The 17,869-nt window shown below is 34.9% G+C and overlaps 1 protein-coding gene across 3 annotated transcripts in view; it reads right to left on the bottom strand.

The window, feature by feature from the left end:
• The window catches only part of Diaph2 (diaphanous related formin 2), a 765,516-nt gene that overhangs the window by 388,956 nt on the left and 358,691 nt on the right, over window positions 1–17,869 (bottom strand). For all 3 annotated transcript variants that reach the window (XM_052735290.1, XM_052735298.1, XM_052735306.1), the window contains 2 exons: window positions 15,087–15,188; window positions 909–1,148 (listed from right to left, as the gene is read on the bottom strand). In XM_052735290.1, the coding sequence (XP_052591250.1) occupies window positions 909–1,148; window positions 15,087–15,188 (342 nt within the window). The remainder of the gene's footprint in view (window positions 1–908; window positions 1,149–15,086; window positions 15,189–17,869) is intronic.

Raw genomic sequence — 17,869 nt, 5'->3', positions numbered from 1 at the left:
CAAACACCCTAATTGTCGTGCTAGAAACCCCATCCAACTACTGAGGGACCTGGATGCAGAGATCCATGGCTAGGCCCCGGGTGGATCTCTGGGAGTTCAATTAGCGAGAATGAGGAGGGTTTATATGAGCGAGAATTGTTGAGACCAAGGTTGGAAAAAGCACAGGGACAAATAGCCAAATGAATGGAAACACATGGACTATGAACCAATGGCTGAGGGGTCACCAACTGGATCAGGCCCTCTGAATGGGTGAGACAGTTGATTGGCTTGATCTGTTTGGGAGGCATCCAGGCAGTGGAACCGGGTCCTGTGCTCATTGCATGAGTTGGCTGTTTGAAACCTGGGGCCTATGCAGGATTGCTTGGCTCGGCCTGGGAGGAGGGGACTGGACCTACCTGGACTGAGTCTACCAGGTTGATCTCAGTCCGAAGGGGAGGCTTTGCCCTGGAGGAGGTGAGAATGGGGGGTGGGCAGGGGGGAAGGTGAGGGGGGTCATAGGGGGGAGAACAAGGGAATCCGTGGCTGATATGTAGAACTGAACTGTATTGCAAAATAAAAATAAAAAATTTTAAAAAAGGCATGCGCCAACCCTGCACGGCCTGTAGTAATTATTCTGATTTCAAATGCTCTGTTGATACATTCTACTATTAATTTTTGTTTATTCAAAATTATGCAGAAATATAGAGGGTATAGAAATTATAAAAAAACCACTTCAGAGTCTTTTTAATATTATTGCAATAAGATTATAAAAATATTTATTTTAATCAAGATATAGTCAGCAGTTATGCTATCAACTTTACTCCTATGGCATATGATTTAGAGTTGATAGATTATTTCCATTTAGATCATTTCAGCTCACATACCAAAAAATTACTGTTAGAAATTAATACTATAAAATGGTGCCTTACCTTACAAAGGAAGTTTATCTTAAAGCCCAAAGATTGGGCATTCCTTGAGCCTGAGTTCATGTAGTTTCCAACCAAAAGAATCAACTCTAAAAGTCTGTTAAAGCTTTCACTTTTCTTCAGTTCTTCACATGCAAGAGTTACTGCTATGATGCCTGGTTTGATGTTGTTTACATGTTCTTCAAAGGTGAGTTTGAAAAGGATGCTTGTGAGACGAGGCCGTAACATTTTCACCGAGCTCATCTGGAAGGGAAGGAATCACTATGAGAATGTCTATTTAAAACGTCCTTTCATCTCTGTCTGTACTGGGGATAATTTCATGAACAATATTGTAAGTTCATACACACGGTCAATTCTCTGTGAGATTTAAAATATACTGTTTTTGTTTGTTTTCAGCTTTCCAAGGGAAATTTAGGTAAAGATTTAAAAATCAAAAACAGTCAGTTTTGTTAAACAATAAATACCATCATAGTTATAATGTAAATAAATTACAGTTGAGGGTGAACAGTTTCTACATGCTAACTGCAAAACCTTTGGTCATACATAGCATACAAATATCCAAAATTTGTTTCGAAGATGAAATAGGAAAACTTATATGCATAAAATTGAGTTGAGTGTATAGCTGGTCATGGATAGTGGGTGTACAATAATAATTATTTTGAGGTTTGAATTTCCTTTTTAGCTCCCAATTATTTAATGAGTTTCCATTTATAAAATGCAATCTGAAAATAGGATGGATCCAGAGTAGACACACAGGAGCATTTTATGCTCATAAAATGTAAAGAAATTATTAAACAGCTAATTACACTTCATTGGCATGTACAGTTTAGTCTCTTAAACACACATGCTGAGCACAGACTAGGCACTGAGATATCTACAAACATCATGAAATTCTCTGATGTTATGAACAAAGGTCTTTTTGTTTTAAACATGTCTTCACTTTGTATCCAAGGCTGCCCTTTAACTTTTATCATTCTATCTCAACCTTCTAGGAGCTGAGGTTACAGGCATGTGCCATCATGCATGGAAGCAACTCGTTTAAATCACAAAGTGCCATTTTGATTTATCTTCTGTTATGCTCCATGTGCTTAAGTTTTGAGTACTTGTTCCCTAGCTGTCGGCACTATTTTGGAAGTATGATTCAGCTGGGGAAAGTGAGTCAATGGGTGCAGGATTTGGAAGGTTACAACTATCACACTTTGCTTCCTGGTCTACCATGTTGTGCACAGCCTTTGCCACGTACCCCACTACCATGAATTGATCTGCCCTTCCATGCTTTTCTTTTCCAAGATGGACTTAAATCCAAAAAAAGAAATCAAACTCAACCTTGCCTCCCTTAAATCAGTTCTGTCAGATATTCTGTCACATTTATGAGCAAGGTAAGTAATATACCTTCCAAAGCGACACATGAATTACTGGGTAAAGCATAGCAGCTCTAATAGTCAAACAGCACACTTTTCTGGCTCTCCTTTGACATTAACTCGCTTATTAGCAATGGGCATTTGCTTCTCTCTATGTGAAATTTTAACTTCTATGAGTTCTATGTTTTCATACTTTTTCCAGGTAGAAATATAAAAAATGGAGATAATATTGCCCTGCTCTAGTATTCTCATAGCTCTCATCACTTTGGATTATTTTGTTTAAAATACACAAATTGTTATCATATTTAAAGTACACTGCCTATATTAAACTTAGGTATATCTGGAAAATCATAATACAGATACATGGAAACTACAGCCGGCAATAAAACAGATGGACAATTCTAGGACTACAAAGAGAAAGTAAGTTCTAAAGAAATTTGTTGCAAGAAAAAATACTTTAAAATTACAACAGAAAATGTTTAATAAAAGATTCACAATAGAGATAATTAAATTAACTTATACTTGAGTGTGTATTTACATATATGTAAATTACACACAGAAAAGAGACCTAAAGAAAATGGTAGAGAGAAGTCACATGAGAACATGTTTATAGGTTAGATAGGTATGAAGAAGCCATATAGAATCAATGTGAAGTACATGAAACTGAAAGCTAATGTCATTCAAGTCTGCCTTTAAACATGTAGAGGTACCCTTGTGTACACAAGTGTACAAAATCAAGTCCTGTATTTATTACTCTGTCACAATTTGTCTGATGGTCTCTATATCTCTCCTCACATCATTTCTTCTTTCAGCTTACTCAAAACTGGCCTGTTCCAGCACTCTAGATGTTGTGTATCATCATATATGTTTAGGAAACAGCCTATTATATTAGCTAATATCTTGTGTCTGTGATCAAATCCTGGACCAAGAGCAACATAAAGGAGAATAGTATACTTTGGCACAAAGGTTGAGGGTACAGTTCCTCGTGACATGAAAGGCATGATAGTGGGAACATTAGATGGTTGGTCACATTGTATTAACAGCCAGGAAGCAGAAAGAAAAGAATGCCAATGCTCATCTGTGTTTCTTCCCTTTTCTTGTTTTAGTCAGTCTTGCACCCCAGTCAAATGGATGATGTTATCTAAATTTCAGGTGAGTTGTCAATTCATCAAAGTGCTGTTTGTCCAGAATCAACAGGGGATTAAAACATTCAAAAGGTATGCATGAGCTTTCAGTGTATGCATTTATACTTTATTCTGTCTTGACTCTTTATTTCAATTCTTGACCTACAAACTCTGAGTATGAATTTGATTTTATTCACTTTTTAATATTGTCTTTAACAGAAATAGTATAGTCAACAAGTATATTTTAGTAAGAATAGTTATAGCAATAACAGCAGTTAACACTTATTGAGGATTTTCTGTCAGAAAATTTTCTGCTTCAGTGACTTAATTCTCAAAAACATCCTAGGAAAAGTCTGCTGTCATTACACTGCAACTATATATGTGTGACGTTTTGAATGAGAAATGCCCCTATAGGCTCAGGCATTTAACACTTGGTCCCTTATTGGTAAAGTTTTTTAGGGAGGTTTCTGAAGTGTGGCTTTGCTGAAAGAAGTACACCACTAAAGGAAGACTTCATGTGTTTATAGACTCTCCTCACTTCCTGTTCACTCTCTCTGCTTCATGATTGTGGGTGAGTATGTGTGCTCTCAGTTTTCTGCTATTATCCCTGCTTACCATCATGGACTTTTAACCTTATGGAACCATAAGACAAACTCCTTCTTCCCTTAAGTTGCTTTTAGTCATGGTGTTTTATCACAGCAACAGGAAAGCAACTAATATATCATTATGATACACTGTCCCTTAAGTATTATTAGAACTGTGATTGGTAGGGAAATCATCAATAAGGTAGGTGTAAAAATGTCCCAGGAAACAAGTAATGATGTATAATATTGGCAATAGGATAGAAAGGAAAAGATGAATGGATGAGAAAGAATTAAGGAAGAATCAAGAGTACTCGGTAACTAACCAGCTATGGGAAAACAAAGTCAAACAATAGTTTCAAGGCTTTAATTTGGTTATTTCAACAAACTTGGCATTAATGACAGTTTAAAGGGAGCCCAAAGCAATAGCTCAGCAGTTAGAAGAACTTACTGTTCTTGTAGAAGACCCAAGTTCCCTTCCTAGCGCTCACAACAAGTAACTCATAATCATCTATGACTCTAGTTCCAGGGTATCTGTTGCCTCTGTGCTACACTCATGTGTCCCCACACATACACAGGCACAGACACATATATACAATTAAAAACAAAGTAACTTAAGAAGTTGAAGTCAGTCTTGATGTGGTATTGATTAATGTTTGGTTGTTTTGTTTCAGGGGTTGTGGGGAGACGAATGTGTGTCTGATCTCCTGTGATCTATACACCAGTAAGCTAATCAAAGACTAAGAAAGACAGCAGAGTCAAATAGAGTACAGTTTAGCAACAATGTTAGTCAAACATAATTTTTTATGTGTAAATACTCTCCCTAGTTTTCAGATTTTCAGTTTCCAAATTTTCAAATTCAGGAAAATTCCTGTGACTTTTTTCTAAGTTATAGGGAGGTAGAATGAAGGATACGAGCTGCAAAAATACGAATATTAAAAAAATTAAAATATTTCCTGTTATTATGAATTTTTTATTACCACTGAAGTGAATTTGGTTGGCCATTTTCTTCTGTGTCAATACTGCATATTTTTATTAAAAGACACTATTAGCTTCTGCTTATTAAGATTCTCAATCATGAAATAATACTCCAGTTACTACCATTGGTCAATCTTTGCCCACATTTTAACACCTTTTATTGACAATGTTTAACATTCAAACTCAAGCTTTACATAATTGCATTTAATTATGTTACTTATATACTCTTTAAATGCCCTAATTGATTTCTCTAAATCCTCTAAATTTTTTCCTCTAAAGTGACAGCTTTATAATTAGAGAATAATAGAGTTTCTTTGATATATTAAGTATTTGTCATTACAATAGTATCTGGTAAAGTTTTGAAACAGAATTGTATTTGATAGTTATATGAACAGATTCTTTGGGAGACAAAATCACTGAGGAGGCAAGTGTGTGGAAAACAATGGAGCAAAGAGTCAAATACTGCAGCTTGATAAGCACCAAGTGCAGGGTCTTGCATATATTAGATATTTAAATATTTTCTGACTCATATTAACAATAGCCCTTAGGTGAATAACCATTATCAGGTTTTTCCAGGAATAACAGATTGTATATTGAACAAAATTAAGAATGGGAGATAATTTATTTTCCCATAAATGATTACATCACTTATTATGTCAAATATGAAATACAAAGGAATTACTTTTGTTGAATTGCTAGTTTTATGTGTTAATCTATCATTAGTCAGTATGACTTAGGAGGAAATTGTACAGCAGAATCTTAGCTGCCCTTTCACTCACCATATACATCCACATTGGATACATGGCAGGTAATGATGATAAATGATAGCTGATTAAAATAAATGAATATATTCATTTGCACAAACTGGAACCACTAGTACATTAGGAAGCTGCATAGAAGACAGGAGCTAGAGGTTGTGGTACAGACCTAAAATTCCAGTGGATAGGAGGTAGAAATAGAAGGATTAGAAGTTCAAGATCACCCTCAGCTACAAAGCAAGTTCCTGTCCAGCCTTGGCTACATGAGATTCTATCTGGAAAATACACAAACAAAGAAGATATAACAGGGATGGTGCGAAGAAGGCTAAAAGATCTTACATAATACCGTTTGATACCAGGTGGTGAACCCTCAAAATACTATCCAGACCCAATATAATGTATTTTTGTTTATTTGTTTTTCAATATGGGGTTTCTCTATGTAGTCCTGGCTGTTCTGGAACTCACTTTGTAGATCAGGCTGGCTTCAAACTCACAGAGATTCGCTGCTTTTGCCTCCTGAGTGCTGGGACTAAGGCATGCACCACCACCACCCGGCTCAATATAATGTATTTTAAGCTTAAGGTTCAAGAAAAATCTTTTTCTAATTCCCAGAGAAAGATTAAATCCAATATCTATATTTTCCATGCCCATGATGTCAGTTGCCAAGGTTTGAGTTTTATAGCCATGACCCCAAACTTAAGTTGTGTCAATTTATAGTTATGTGACCAAGTTCAAAGTTAGCTAATGTTTCTCAGATTTTATTTCATCACCAGAAAAATGCATTCATTACAGTATTTATGCATTTTCAATAGGACATGAATGAGATACTGGGTACAACATGTCTGTTGTATCAACTGACACTATCTAAGCACAGGAAAACCACAGCTACTTTTAACTTTGCTTTCTTTATTTATCCTTAGAAATTCCTAGCAAGAAGGACACATGGTCATTAATGTGTCTGCCAAACATGAAGTAAAGTCTTTTGGGATCCACAATTAAGCAATGTGTGTCTTGTGGTAGTCAATAAAGAATGTGGCCTATTATCCACTGGGTAGACTGAAATTATCATGCTCCATTTATCTATTTTCATTCATAAAAGACATTTACTACTAGACAGGATATAACTGAAAATGTATTCTTTAAAAAAAATCAAGACCTTATAGAGAAAATGAAATCATTTGGGGATATCTCTAACCATCAATTACTATGTCTAGAACACATCAACAGAATTGTTTCAGTCTTAAGTGTGAACTTTTATAGTGAGACCAGTATATACTGATAGACATAAGCTGAACTGCCATCAGAGGGTTTTTCTTTGTAAAGGAATAGCATGGATAGTCAAGCTTAGAAATAATAGGAAGCACTGAGCTACATCCCCAGGCACATATACAACTATTAAAAGGCTTGTGTCTCATAAAGGCACTTGAGTGCTCCTAAGTGATATAAGTAAATAAAGCAGAAACTCTGCTGAAATGTATGTTTGGTTGGTTGTTGTGGTCCCTTGTAGCATTTTAGTTGACTGGCATCTTTTGTTTTATAATTCTTCCCATGAAGTGCTTTGGGATGCTGACCAGGGTGTTGTATTATGAAGAGGATTTATTTGTGTTGCAAGTTACTTGTCTATCAAATCACATCAAGCGACTCTCATTTCTTCAGCGGATCTGCACTATATTAAAAGAAAGTGCATTGACAGCTTTAGTGAGAGCACTACAAGTGGGTTATTTCCCCAAAGAGTTAGGCAGAGTTTCATTTATATAATTTGAATTGTATACACTTCATAACTATAAAGCTGGTAAATATAGATCTAATACCAAAATACTACAGGAATGCACAGAAAAAAATAAGGAGCAGCAGTGCTAAATATCATGTGTGAGTGAAGAGAAGGTCATGAAACCTTTAGTGTTATTCATATCACCTTTTATTAATGCCTACCATATGTGAATATAATTGAAAGTTTGGTCCCTTGAAAATAGTAGAATTTGTTCCAATTATTACATGTATATCAAAAAATAGTCATTATTAGAAGGAATTATCCCCCGAATTTATAAAATGTTTATTTGTATTTTACCACAGTAAAGGGAATGAATTCAGTCATATTCAAGGATAGATTTTTGTTAGGTTGGCAGAACTGCCAGTCCAAGTGAGATTCACAGACAAGGACTGACAAAATTCTGTCTGGAATTATAGGAATAAAGCAGATACATTTGAGATTCTCTATTTATTAAATGAATACTTTTCTTATCTTCTAATACACAATAAATTCTTCAAGGGCAAAGACTCTAATATTCATGGTTTTACTCCCTGCAGTAAATCCAGTACCTGGACAAAATAATCAATACAAGGATTCCTTATATATGTAGAAAATGGGAAATGTTTGCACGTTAGCTGTCATGAGACATGAGAGCCATGGTTAATCTGTGAATTGAAGCTTTAAAAAACAGAGTGCTGAAAACTGACTCTACATCAGAAAAATAATGATGTGCTGATAGAGAATATTACCCCAAAGATAGTGATATGTGGAAATTATGCATTGAGAAACATCTACTAGTCTTTAATATAGAACAGAGCACAATAACAGTGTCTGCCCCCAAAGACACTGTAAACTCGGAGGAATCACACTAAGAAGTTGAACAAGAATTTCAAAATATTCTTGTCAAAACACCTATTTGAGGCCACAAATGACTATTAAAACTACTGTGAAGCTTTGCTAATCTATTAGGGAATTAAAGACATAAAGAAAAAATAAGAGGGTGAAGTTTTGATATTTTAAAATTTAATAAAAAGTAATCAATTACAGAATTGATTGACAGTCATCGACCTCCTTTGAATATTCAATTTTCATGTGGTTTTATTTTATCTTGTTTTATTACAAAAGGTGACTGAAATAAACAATTGTGTCATGAGCATAGATTAATATGAGAAAATAATGAAATGAACAGTAATATAAATACAGGGACCTGAGAATGACTCACGGTGAATTTTCTTTTACATGATCAAAAATCATTAAACTGACTTTTGTTGTTGTTGTTGTTTGGGGGGGGGATTTCTCTGTGTAGCCCTGCCAGTTCTGGAACTAGCTCAATAGACCAGGCTGACTTCAAACAAATAGATAATCCTGCCTATGCCTCCCAAGTGCTGGGATTAAAGGTGTGCACCACCACTGCCTGGCTTTTAAGCTGGCTTTTACTCATATGACATTAACCACATCTACAAGTAAGGTAGCATTCATATGTGCAGAAAAATGAAAACAGAAACACAGAGGCACCACACATTAAAACGATGAACACTGTGACTGCAAGCAAGATAAAGAAATGTGAATTTTTCTTAATGGATATGCAAATCCAGTAAACAATGTAATATTAATATAATCTAGGACCTACAATTTTCTTTCTAAATTAATTGCTATTGATTTATATAGGAAGGGAAAAGCTTTTTATCAATCCCCTTTTCACCTGGTTAAGCTCTCTTGAACAGAGCTTATAAGCTCTTTAAAGGCTTTAAAACAATTAAAGCAAAATGAGGTTATAGTAGTAGTTCTAACTCTCTTTGTACGTTCAGATATTTGTGCAAAAGAAATAAGAAAAAAGTGTTATTCTGTCAGTAATATCATAATCTGTTCTGTTCATTAAAAGATTTATGTATGAGGCTATCAAAACATTTTTTTTTTACTAGATTATAGCTTGAGAATGTTTTTAATTAAAAAATATGGGTAATTTTGAAGTCAGAAAAACAAAAGTACTGATTACTAAGAGAACTAATTATTGCCTTCTTTTCTCAGAAGACATGCTAGTTTAATAGATATACACAGTATGGGTTTCCATCCCCAGTGCAAGACAAGTGGGAATTTCCATAGCTATGAGGTTTGAGAACAGCTGAGCTGCAAACACACTCAGAAGCATCTAAAAGCTCCAGCTGGGGGTTCTGACTGTCAGAGCTTTCAAAGATCTGTGCTTTTCTTCCAGTAAAGGTACAGCACATAATTACAATGGATGTAGCAAATTCAATTCCGTAGGAGGTAAGTTGGAGGACAAGTCAGTGGGAAGCTATGCAGCCAATCCACCCCTTTAAAGAAGATTATTGATCATAGAAGGTGTAGGAAGTAGTATGTCTTTCTTGCTGGGAGGTCTGCCTCCACAGGCTTGATATTGTTTGTTTCTGCTTAATTCCCTCCTATGTTTTTTTTTTCTCCCAGTTGATTACAAGCAATTATAAGTAAACCCAAGGTTATGACAGTTAAAAAAAACAAAAAAAACAAAAGGTTAAAGAAAGCTAACCAACCCAGGGACTGACTCAGATAAGCTTTACTCTCTACTTAAAAAAAAAAAAAAAAACTAAGCAGAAATATTTCATTGTTTCTTATTGGTAGTAATACTTTAATCAATATAAAAGGAGTAATCATATGTATGGTACACATCACACCCTAGCTGATAAGACTTGATTGCTGTGTAGAGAGTTATGTATTAATGGAAATCCTACAGTGTAGTAGACCAAGGATACTAAAATAAAAGCAACAATAAAATCCCCACTGATTAATAGAGCAAGACAAGAAGATATTCCATGCACACATACACACAAACACACAAACACAAAGAATTTAAACCTGCCAATGTTAGAAAGTGGCATAAGGATTGAGACTAATCCAAGAATGGAAGAATTCCACTGGACTTTACATCTAGCCAAACAGATTCAACAACAATTTGATAGATACATATCATAAATAACATCAATATAGTTTATATACTTATAGAATTTACAATATAAGAGAACACGTTCAACAAATAATCTCAAAAATAAATAGTAAGACTATTACTTTCTAGAAAGGAATTTTTAAAGGCAGATCTGAGAGTTTAATAGATAGACCTATTTTTGCCAGCTAGGCAAACAGCATAATTACTGGGGGAGTCAAATTTAAGTGAAGACTTAAAGAATGAGTTTTAGGAAGGCAGATAAAGGAATGGGAATCAGAGGTGGATAGCACATGCAATGATTCTGAGAAGAAAAGAATGAATTCAAACACATAAAAAATGAAATGCAGTATGGCTGAAGTACAATGAGCAAGAGCTCAGTCCACACACAAGGCTAATACCTAAAACTAAGAAAAGTTGGCAGATGTCAGGCCAAAATGTAACTGATAGGTTAAGATCAGTTCATACTGTGGTGGTGGCAAGGAATATGCCTCAGTGGGCAAAGTGCTTGCTGTACAAACACAAGGACCTAAGTTGAGTTCCCAATACCCATGGAAAGAGGCACAGAGGCACATAACTGTAAAGGCAGCACTGAGGAGAGCAAAAACTGGCAAATCCTGTTGTCAAACTGGCCAGTCAGTCAAGCTGAAACAGTGAGCTCCAAGTTCCGAGAGACCCTGCCCCAAAAACGAAGGCACAAAATGACAGGAAAAAGATAACCTAATGTTGAATCCAGCTTCCACACATGCAGACATTAACAAGAACACCCACTCACACATGGCCATACATGTGTATATACTGTATATACACAATGAAGGGAGGAAGGAAAAAAGGATGAAAGGAGTAAAAACACTGTGTGATTAGTATTTTAGGAAGTAACTAATAAGATGCAATACAAATACATTCTAGATAGAGGCAGTAGGACGAGACTGATTATGAGAAGAGCTCAAGTTTAAAGTAGGACACAGCTAAAAGTATATGGTAATAATTACAGGGAATAATCATGCTGCCTCAGATTATGGCAGTGGCAGTAGAGATGAAGTGCAGATGTGAAGTATATTTCAGTTGTGACTAGGAAGTAGTTCATGACCTTTTCTTAATCAATTTCAATGCATAATTTAAGGCAGAACAGTGAATGAGAAGGAAGGCAGTAGAGAACAAGTGGAGACTTCTGAAGAAGCTGATGGTAGGTAACAGGAAGAAGGCAGTAACTAGCAAGATCCTTGGGTCAGTGGTGAATTTTAATTCAACCATCTATCCACCCATTTTAGGCAGCAAGTGACAAGATTTATTTTCTTGAAGTGAAGGTCATGGTAGACTGACAAAGTGAAGAAGCAAGACAAAAACACAAGTATAGTAAGCAAGAAATAATGCTGTCAGAATTAGATGGGATAGTAATGCCCACAGCAGAGATAGGGAAAATGTGCATATACTAGAGCATGTATCTCATCGTGCTCTTCCCTCTCCCTTCCTTTAGTAATACACAGTACCATAAAGCACTGACTGTGAATTCCAAGTGAATTCAGTATCTAATATTTACTATACAACCTTGGAACAGTTACCTGAGTTTAGTTGGCCTCAGTTCCTCAGCAGTAGTACAGAGATAATAATAGTGTCAAATTTTACCTTACAAATCTTAAGAGAACACAAATATTTTGACTTGCTTGAAATTGTGCAGGCATTACACAGGTGCTGTGAGTTGATACTGGCACTGGTAAGTTGCCCACACCTCTCAGGGTAACTACACAGCCATGTGTACATAGATAGCATTAATTGGACTCAGTGGTTATTGATAACAAAAAGGAGGACATGAAGTTGGGAAGGAGCTGGGGGTTAGCACTAGAGGGGATTTGACAGAGGTAATAGTGGACAGAATGTTTAAAATACGTTGTATAAATGTATGAATTTTCCAAGTAATACATTAAAATTATTTAAAATATGTACCATGTAAAAAGGTTAGCATAAAATATAATGCAGTAAGCTTTTGCAATCAGTAACCCTGTGATGGTACTATTAGTAATAAAACTTAGCCATTTTCTTTTCTAATGTTTCACAAAGAATGAATAAATAAAAAAGTGGGGGAGGGGGTGAGAACAGAGCTCTATTCTGCAGTACTTGCCTAGAATGTGGGAAATTCCAGGCTTAGTCCCCAGAGCAACAACAACAACAAATAGTATTAATCAAAGAACAATGTTGAGTAACTACAGTCTCAGTTACTTAAGAGACTGAGACAAGAGAATAGCTTGAAACCTTAATCAAAGAACAATGTTGAGTAACTACAGTCTCAGTTACTTAAGAGACAGACAAGAGAATAGCTTGAAACCTTAAGTTAGAAACCAGCCTGGGTGATATAACAACAAAGCAACTTTGGAGATAGAAGAGCCACTGGAGGTCCTGAAGTGCTTTTGTTATGCCACTGGCAAAAAAGATTTTGTGGTAGATGAAAAGCACAGATATACAGACAGAAGAAGAAAGGGTAGGAAATGAAAAATAGAATTAGAAAAGGGAGCTTGAATCCTATTTTCTGAAGTCAGGGAAACACTGAAGTGTTTTGAAACTGAAATCATAAAAACAAATTTTTAATATGAGTATACTAAATACCATTGGCAATGGGTGAAGAAGGCTGAGGAAAAGGGCTTTCCCAAGTCGGAGATTCTTTCATTAGTGAGAATGATAGTACTTTTCAAAGTACCATTAGGCAGCTGATATAAGTTTAAGGGTTAAATAGAATGATAGTACATTCTCACAGAACTAATTTAATTTGATAATATTTTAGTAGAAATTTTACTTTTCTGTCCTTTTAAAATATCTGACACACTTTTGTCTAAAGTGCTTGTAATTCAACATTCACTGCCTATTTTAAATAAAAGATTGTACATAACTTTAAAAGACTAAGGTTATTGTTATTATTAATTATTAAGGCCATCATTATATAATGAATAATATATTCTTTAAGAAGAGTGTGCCTAAGCTTTATTTAGTGAATCTCAATTGATAATCTTAGACAATTTACATAGTATAAACTGCTTAGTAATGTTATAGATTCTCTCTGACCCCACCTCAGTAGAGACAGAGCAAAATACAGTGAGAGTAAACATGGTGACTATGAGAATTCATGTACATACAGCCTTAAATATTTACGGTAATGTGCATAAACAAGAAATCTCTTCCATTTTCTATTTTTGCCTTTAGTTCAGAAGGTATATTACTTTTTATGCTCCCCAATTTCATTTCCTCACTGAGGTACCAAGGATATTCCTCTTGAAGGACTTCCTTGGCAAACTAATACATCTTCCTAGATAAACTGCACTAAGGAGAAAAAAAATGGTTTGTGAGAAATTGTGTAGTGTACCTACTGTAAAACTCATAACCATCATGATGCAGCTGAAATCTCAGATGGTATAAAGCCCTGCTTCAATTATAAGATGGATTTGAGCTGCTTAGGTTTCAAGTATGGACTTGGTGCTACAAATTTTATTATTTAGCACTCTTCTAAAATGACACTAGTTAATAAATAATACAGAGGCAATTCAGTTGACTAATAGATCTGATTTAAAATAAGAGAAATATGTTACTCAGGTCCATTATAGGTTCTATTTGATCCCAAATTTGCTCATCTAGTTTCATTTCAAGGATTTGACAAATCTTTCTACCTCAATGTAGGCAACAGCATGCCCTAAAATAAAGAATTTTAAATATGGACAAGTGTTTACTGTATATGCTAAAAAGAACATATTCACTCCCATCTAACAGAGTTTCATATGAACAAGATTTTAAAACTGGTAGGAAATGAGATCAATTCTAACATGTAACTATTTAGAAACATTATGGAATATTTTGAATGAAGCAGATGCTATTTGAAAAACAGTTAGATTGATAATCTAAAAATCTTTTGTTTACAAATAGAAAACAATCAGAAAACCAGAGTAAACCAGAAATTTATATAGCAAATAAATCTGTCCTGAATACCTGAGATAAAAAAAAAAAAAGATAGCTTTTAGGGGTTGGGGATTTAACTAAGTTGTAGAGTGCTTGCCAAGCAAGCACAGGGATTTGGGTTCAGTTCCCAGCTCTGGAAAAAGATAGGTTTTATTCACAGAAACTAATTTCAGTGTCCAGTTATCTGAATAGCAGGTTTGTAGTATTTTAAGATATATGATGATATCTTTATACTTAGTCATTTAGTGTCATTTCAAATGATGATAAGGAAAAATGATTAAACTACATGAGGTACCTTTTAAGTTATTTGTCCTGATGGAACTGATATATTGCAATCTCTCAATCAATTATTGACATTCTAGAAAATTTGAAAATACTTGTGATTTTTCTGGTAAAATGCATATAGTAAAAATAGTTGCTAGGTTTTTTTAATTTCCCTAGATATTATTTTTTTTATTTCAGCCTAAGTTTTCAGGCAGCTAAATTCTAACATTCAGATCTGAAGGGAAGGAAATTAGTCAATGTAATACAGCATACTATTTTGCATGCATTAATATCATTAAATATCAGCACTGTTAAAGAGAATATCCCATAATGCTTTGATGATTCTGTGAATTTAAAAAGTAACGCAGGTGAAGATTCTTTCTAAGTCAATATCACATTTAATTATATAGTTATAAAGTAAAGGAAATCAATTAATATATTTCTTCTGTTCATGAGAAGTGTATTCTTAGGCTTTTGCGATCAATACATACCACAACACCAAACTGTTCAGGCTCACAGAGATCATCATATTCATTCTTAAGCTGTGCTAGTTCTCGGAGTACATTCTGCTCAGGAAGATGTTTAACAAGATTCTAAAAAGAAAAGCAAAAAAGTTAGTGGTTCGTAAGTGATCAGTAAGATTTTTAATAATTCAACTAAACTTATAAAATAAACCCCAACCTTTTTAATGAAGAAAAAACTGTATAATCTAGGTTCAAAGGGAAGTTGTGTCATTATATTAAAGACTCATACCTTCTGTTATAGCTATTTATCACCAAATCAGGTAATCTAGAATAAAAAAAACCCCTAATCTACACATAGGAAAAGAATATACTTAAAAATAAATGGAAAATATAAATATTCTCATAAATAAAAGACATTAAATCAGAAATCAAAAACTTCCAAATAAAGAAAAGGCCAGGACCTTCTGGCTTCAAATAAAAACAATGAATTGTATAAAACAATTAAATTACAAGCATTACCATTTTTTTCTCAAAATGTTTTAAAATAATGAAGAGGATAGAGTATTTGCTTAGTCTGTGAAACCAGCCCTATTTATACTAATAAAAAAATAGCAGAAGAAAGTAAACCTACCAATAACACAAAATATTGATAATAAACACCTATTTACAATGTACTTTTGGTTTGCTTACCTAATCACTCTGACAAGAATGATCAACACTATGGTGTATGGGAATGGTGAAAGTATCCATGATTTTCTTAATTTTAATAATGGCTTTCCAAATTTTTTGGCATTGTAATCTAATATGAATTTACTTCAGATTACTCATAAATGGCACATTTTCAAGTCTTATCTGTCAAACTCTTCCTTTTATTAGAGAGTTTAATCTGTTTATCCTGTTAGTTTTACCAGTTTTGTAGCTAAAACTCAGTTACTTAATTTCCATGTGACTTACATGCTAAATTAACAAAAAATGAAAATGGGTATACACAGAAAAAAATAGTTTAAAAATAATAAAGTCTTTAAAGAAATAATAAGGTAATATAAAAAGAACAAGCCACTTGAAGATAGAAAATACTCAGGGTGTCTGGATCCTGTATGGTGTTTTGTTGACTTTGATTTTTTAAACGCTAATGTACAAAAACAATAGCTGCTGAGAGACATTGGAATATGGAATCTGCTAAATTAAACCAACCTATATATTTTAAGAATGCCTTATCTTCAGAATGGAAGTCAGAAAATATGTTTCATAGGGGAAGAGGTTTTGATTTTGTTTCCATAGGAACCCAAAAGCTATGGCTATCTTCAAAATTAATAAAGACCAGATTTGATTGGGGGAGACATGAAAATCTTGGCTATAGAAATAAAGAAAGAAACAAAAGGAAAACTACAAGACAGGTGACATATATGCTGATCCCTTAATATGGGAACAGTTTTAAGACTGGATGAGACATGATAAATCTTGTTGGCTATCGATTCCTTATGATAAGTCATAAGTCATATCATTACATGCCATTCTTTTCTATGCCATGGACAGAGATTTGATTATTGCTAGGGACAGCATATAAGATGCCTGACGTGCTGCCAGCAGAGATTGGAGAAAAGAGGACCCGAGATTGTGGACCATCAACCCTCTGTGCATTCCACTCCAGATCTTCTGCTTAGCATGCCTCTAGAGGGCTAAGGCAGAAAGGCCTATGTGTCCCAAGGTCATGCTTTGTGGTGTGCACGTCATGTCTTCCTTCATATAAATACTTCTTGTAATACTAGTCTTTTTCTCCTATCTGATCTTCATTTTCTGTGTTCCTAGATCAATGGTAACTTCTGTGATACAGGAAATTATAGAGAGATGGTCACCCAGCTGGGGTTAAGGCCAATTATGCAGTTCATGGGAAAAAACCTGTGGCATGGGGAAGCTTTTCAGGCTTGGATAAACTGTACCAAACGTGTGGTCAACAATAGCACATGGTATGATGTGTATCAACACACTGGACTCAAATTGGCCATGATGAATAATTCAGTTTCTGAGGATATTCCAAGGGCATTGTGTAAAACTTGAGACCCTAAGGGGTACTGGCTGAAGACTGTGGATGGAGTAAAATATAGATAGGATGACAAACTAAAAGTGTGGGAACCTAGAATAGGAGGAAAATAGTGGCTTCCACCAAGAAAGGGAGATGGCAACTTTAATCCAGATATTTTGATTCCTCCTGGAGGAGTGTGGAGACAATGTGGCAATGGTTGGAGTGATTGCTCCAAGTTTTATTGGGTTCCTAGGTTAAAAAGAGATGCCAGGAAAGGTGAGCTTCTTTTCACGGAAGCTCTGAAAATTGGATCAGGTCTTCCTTGGAATTGTTGGGACATAGAAGGACAAAAGTTGCTGACTTGCAGGGGCAAATTTCTTGTCTGAGTCATTGTGGCCCACCAGTAATTGGGCTTGGTGTTTGCAGAGGCTGAGGAGGAACTTAGATGACTGCAGGGGTCTTGAGGTCTGAGCAGGCTGTCTAAGAAGGAAATGACTGTCTAGTAAATTGACCACTGCTCTTATTTTTACCTTTTTTGAGAAATTGCATGTTGATAGCCTCTGGGTCAAGTGCTCAGAAGATTGTATAATCATTAATAAGAAAAATAGATTATGCTTGCTTTGGTGTTAAGTCTGGGATAATTCCTGTGTCTAGTAAAAGATGATGAAGATTATATTGGTGATTTTCTAAGAATAACCTTTGGATTCATGAGAACATTTTGTATTGGGTGATTTCCTCTTTTCTTTCTGTTCCCCATTGCTCATGATAATAAAAGACTGAGGTTACC

Source organism: Peromyscus californicus, unplaced genomic scaffold, assembly GCF_007827085.1.
Source record: "Peromyscus californicus insignis strain IS unplaced genomic scaffold, ASM782708v3 Scaffold_10__1_contigs__length_136768540, whole genome shotgun sequence".
In the NCBI taxonomy this organism is placed as follows: Eukaryota; Metazoa; Chordata; class Mammalia; order Rodentia; family Cricetidae; genus Peromyscus; species Peromyscus californicus.
Note: the sequence above shows the minus strand (reverse complement) of the source record. Positions and strands in the feature narration are given on the sequence as shown.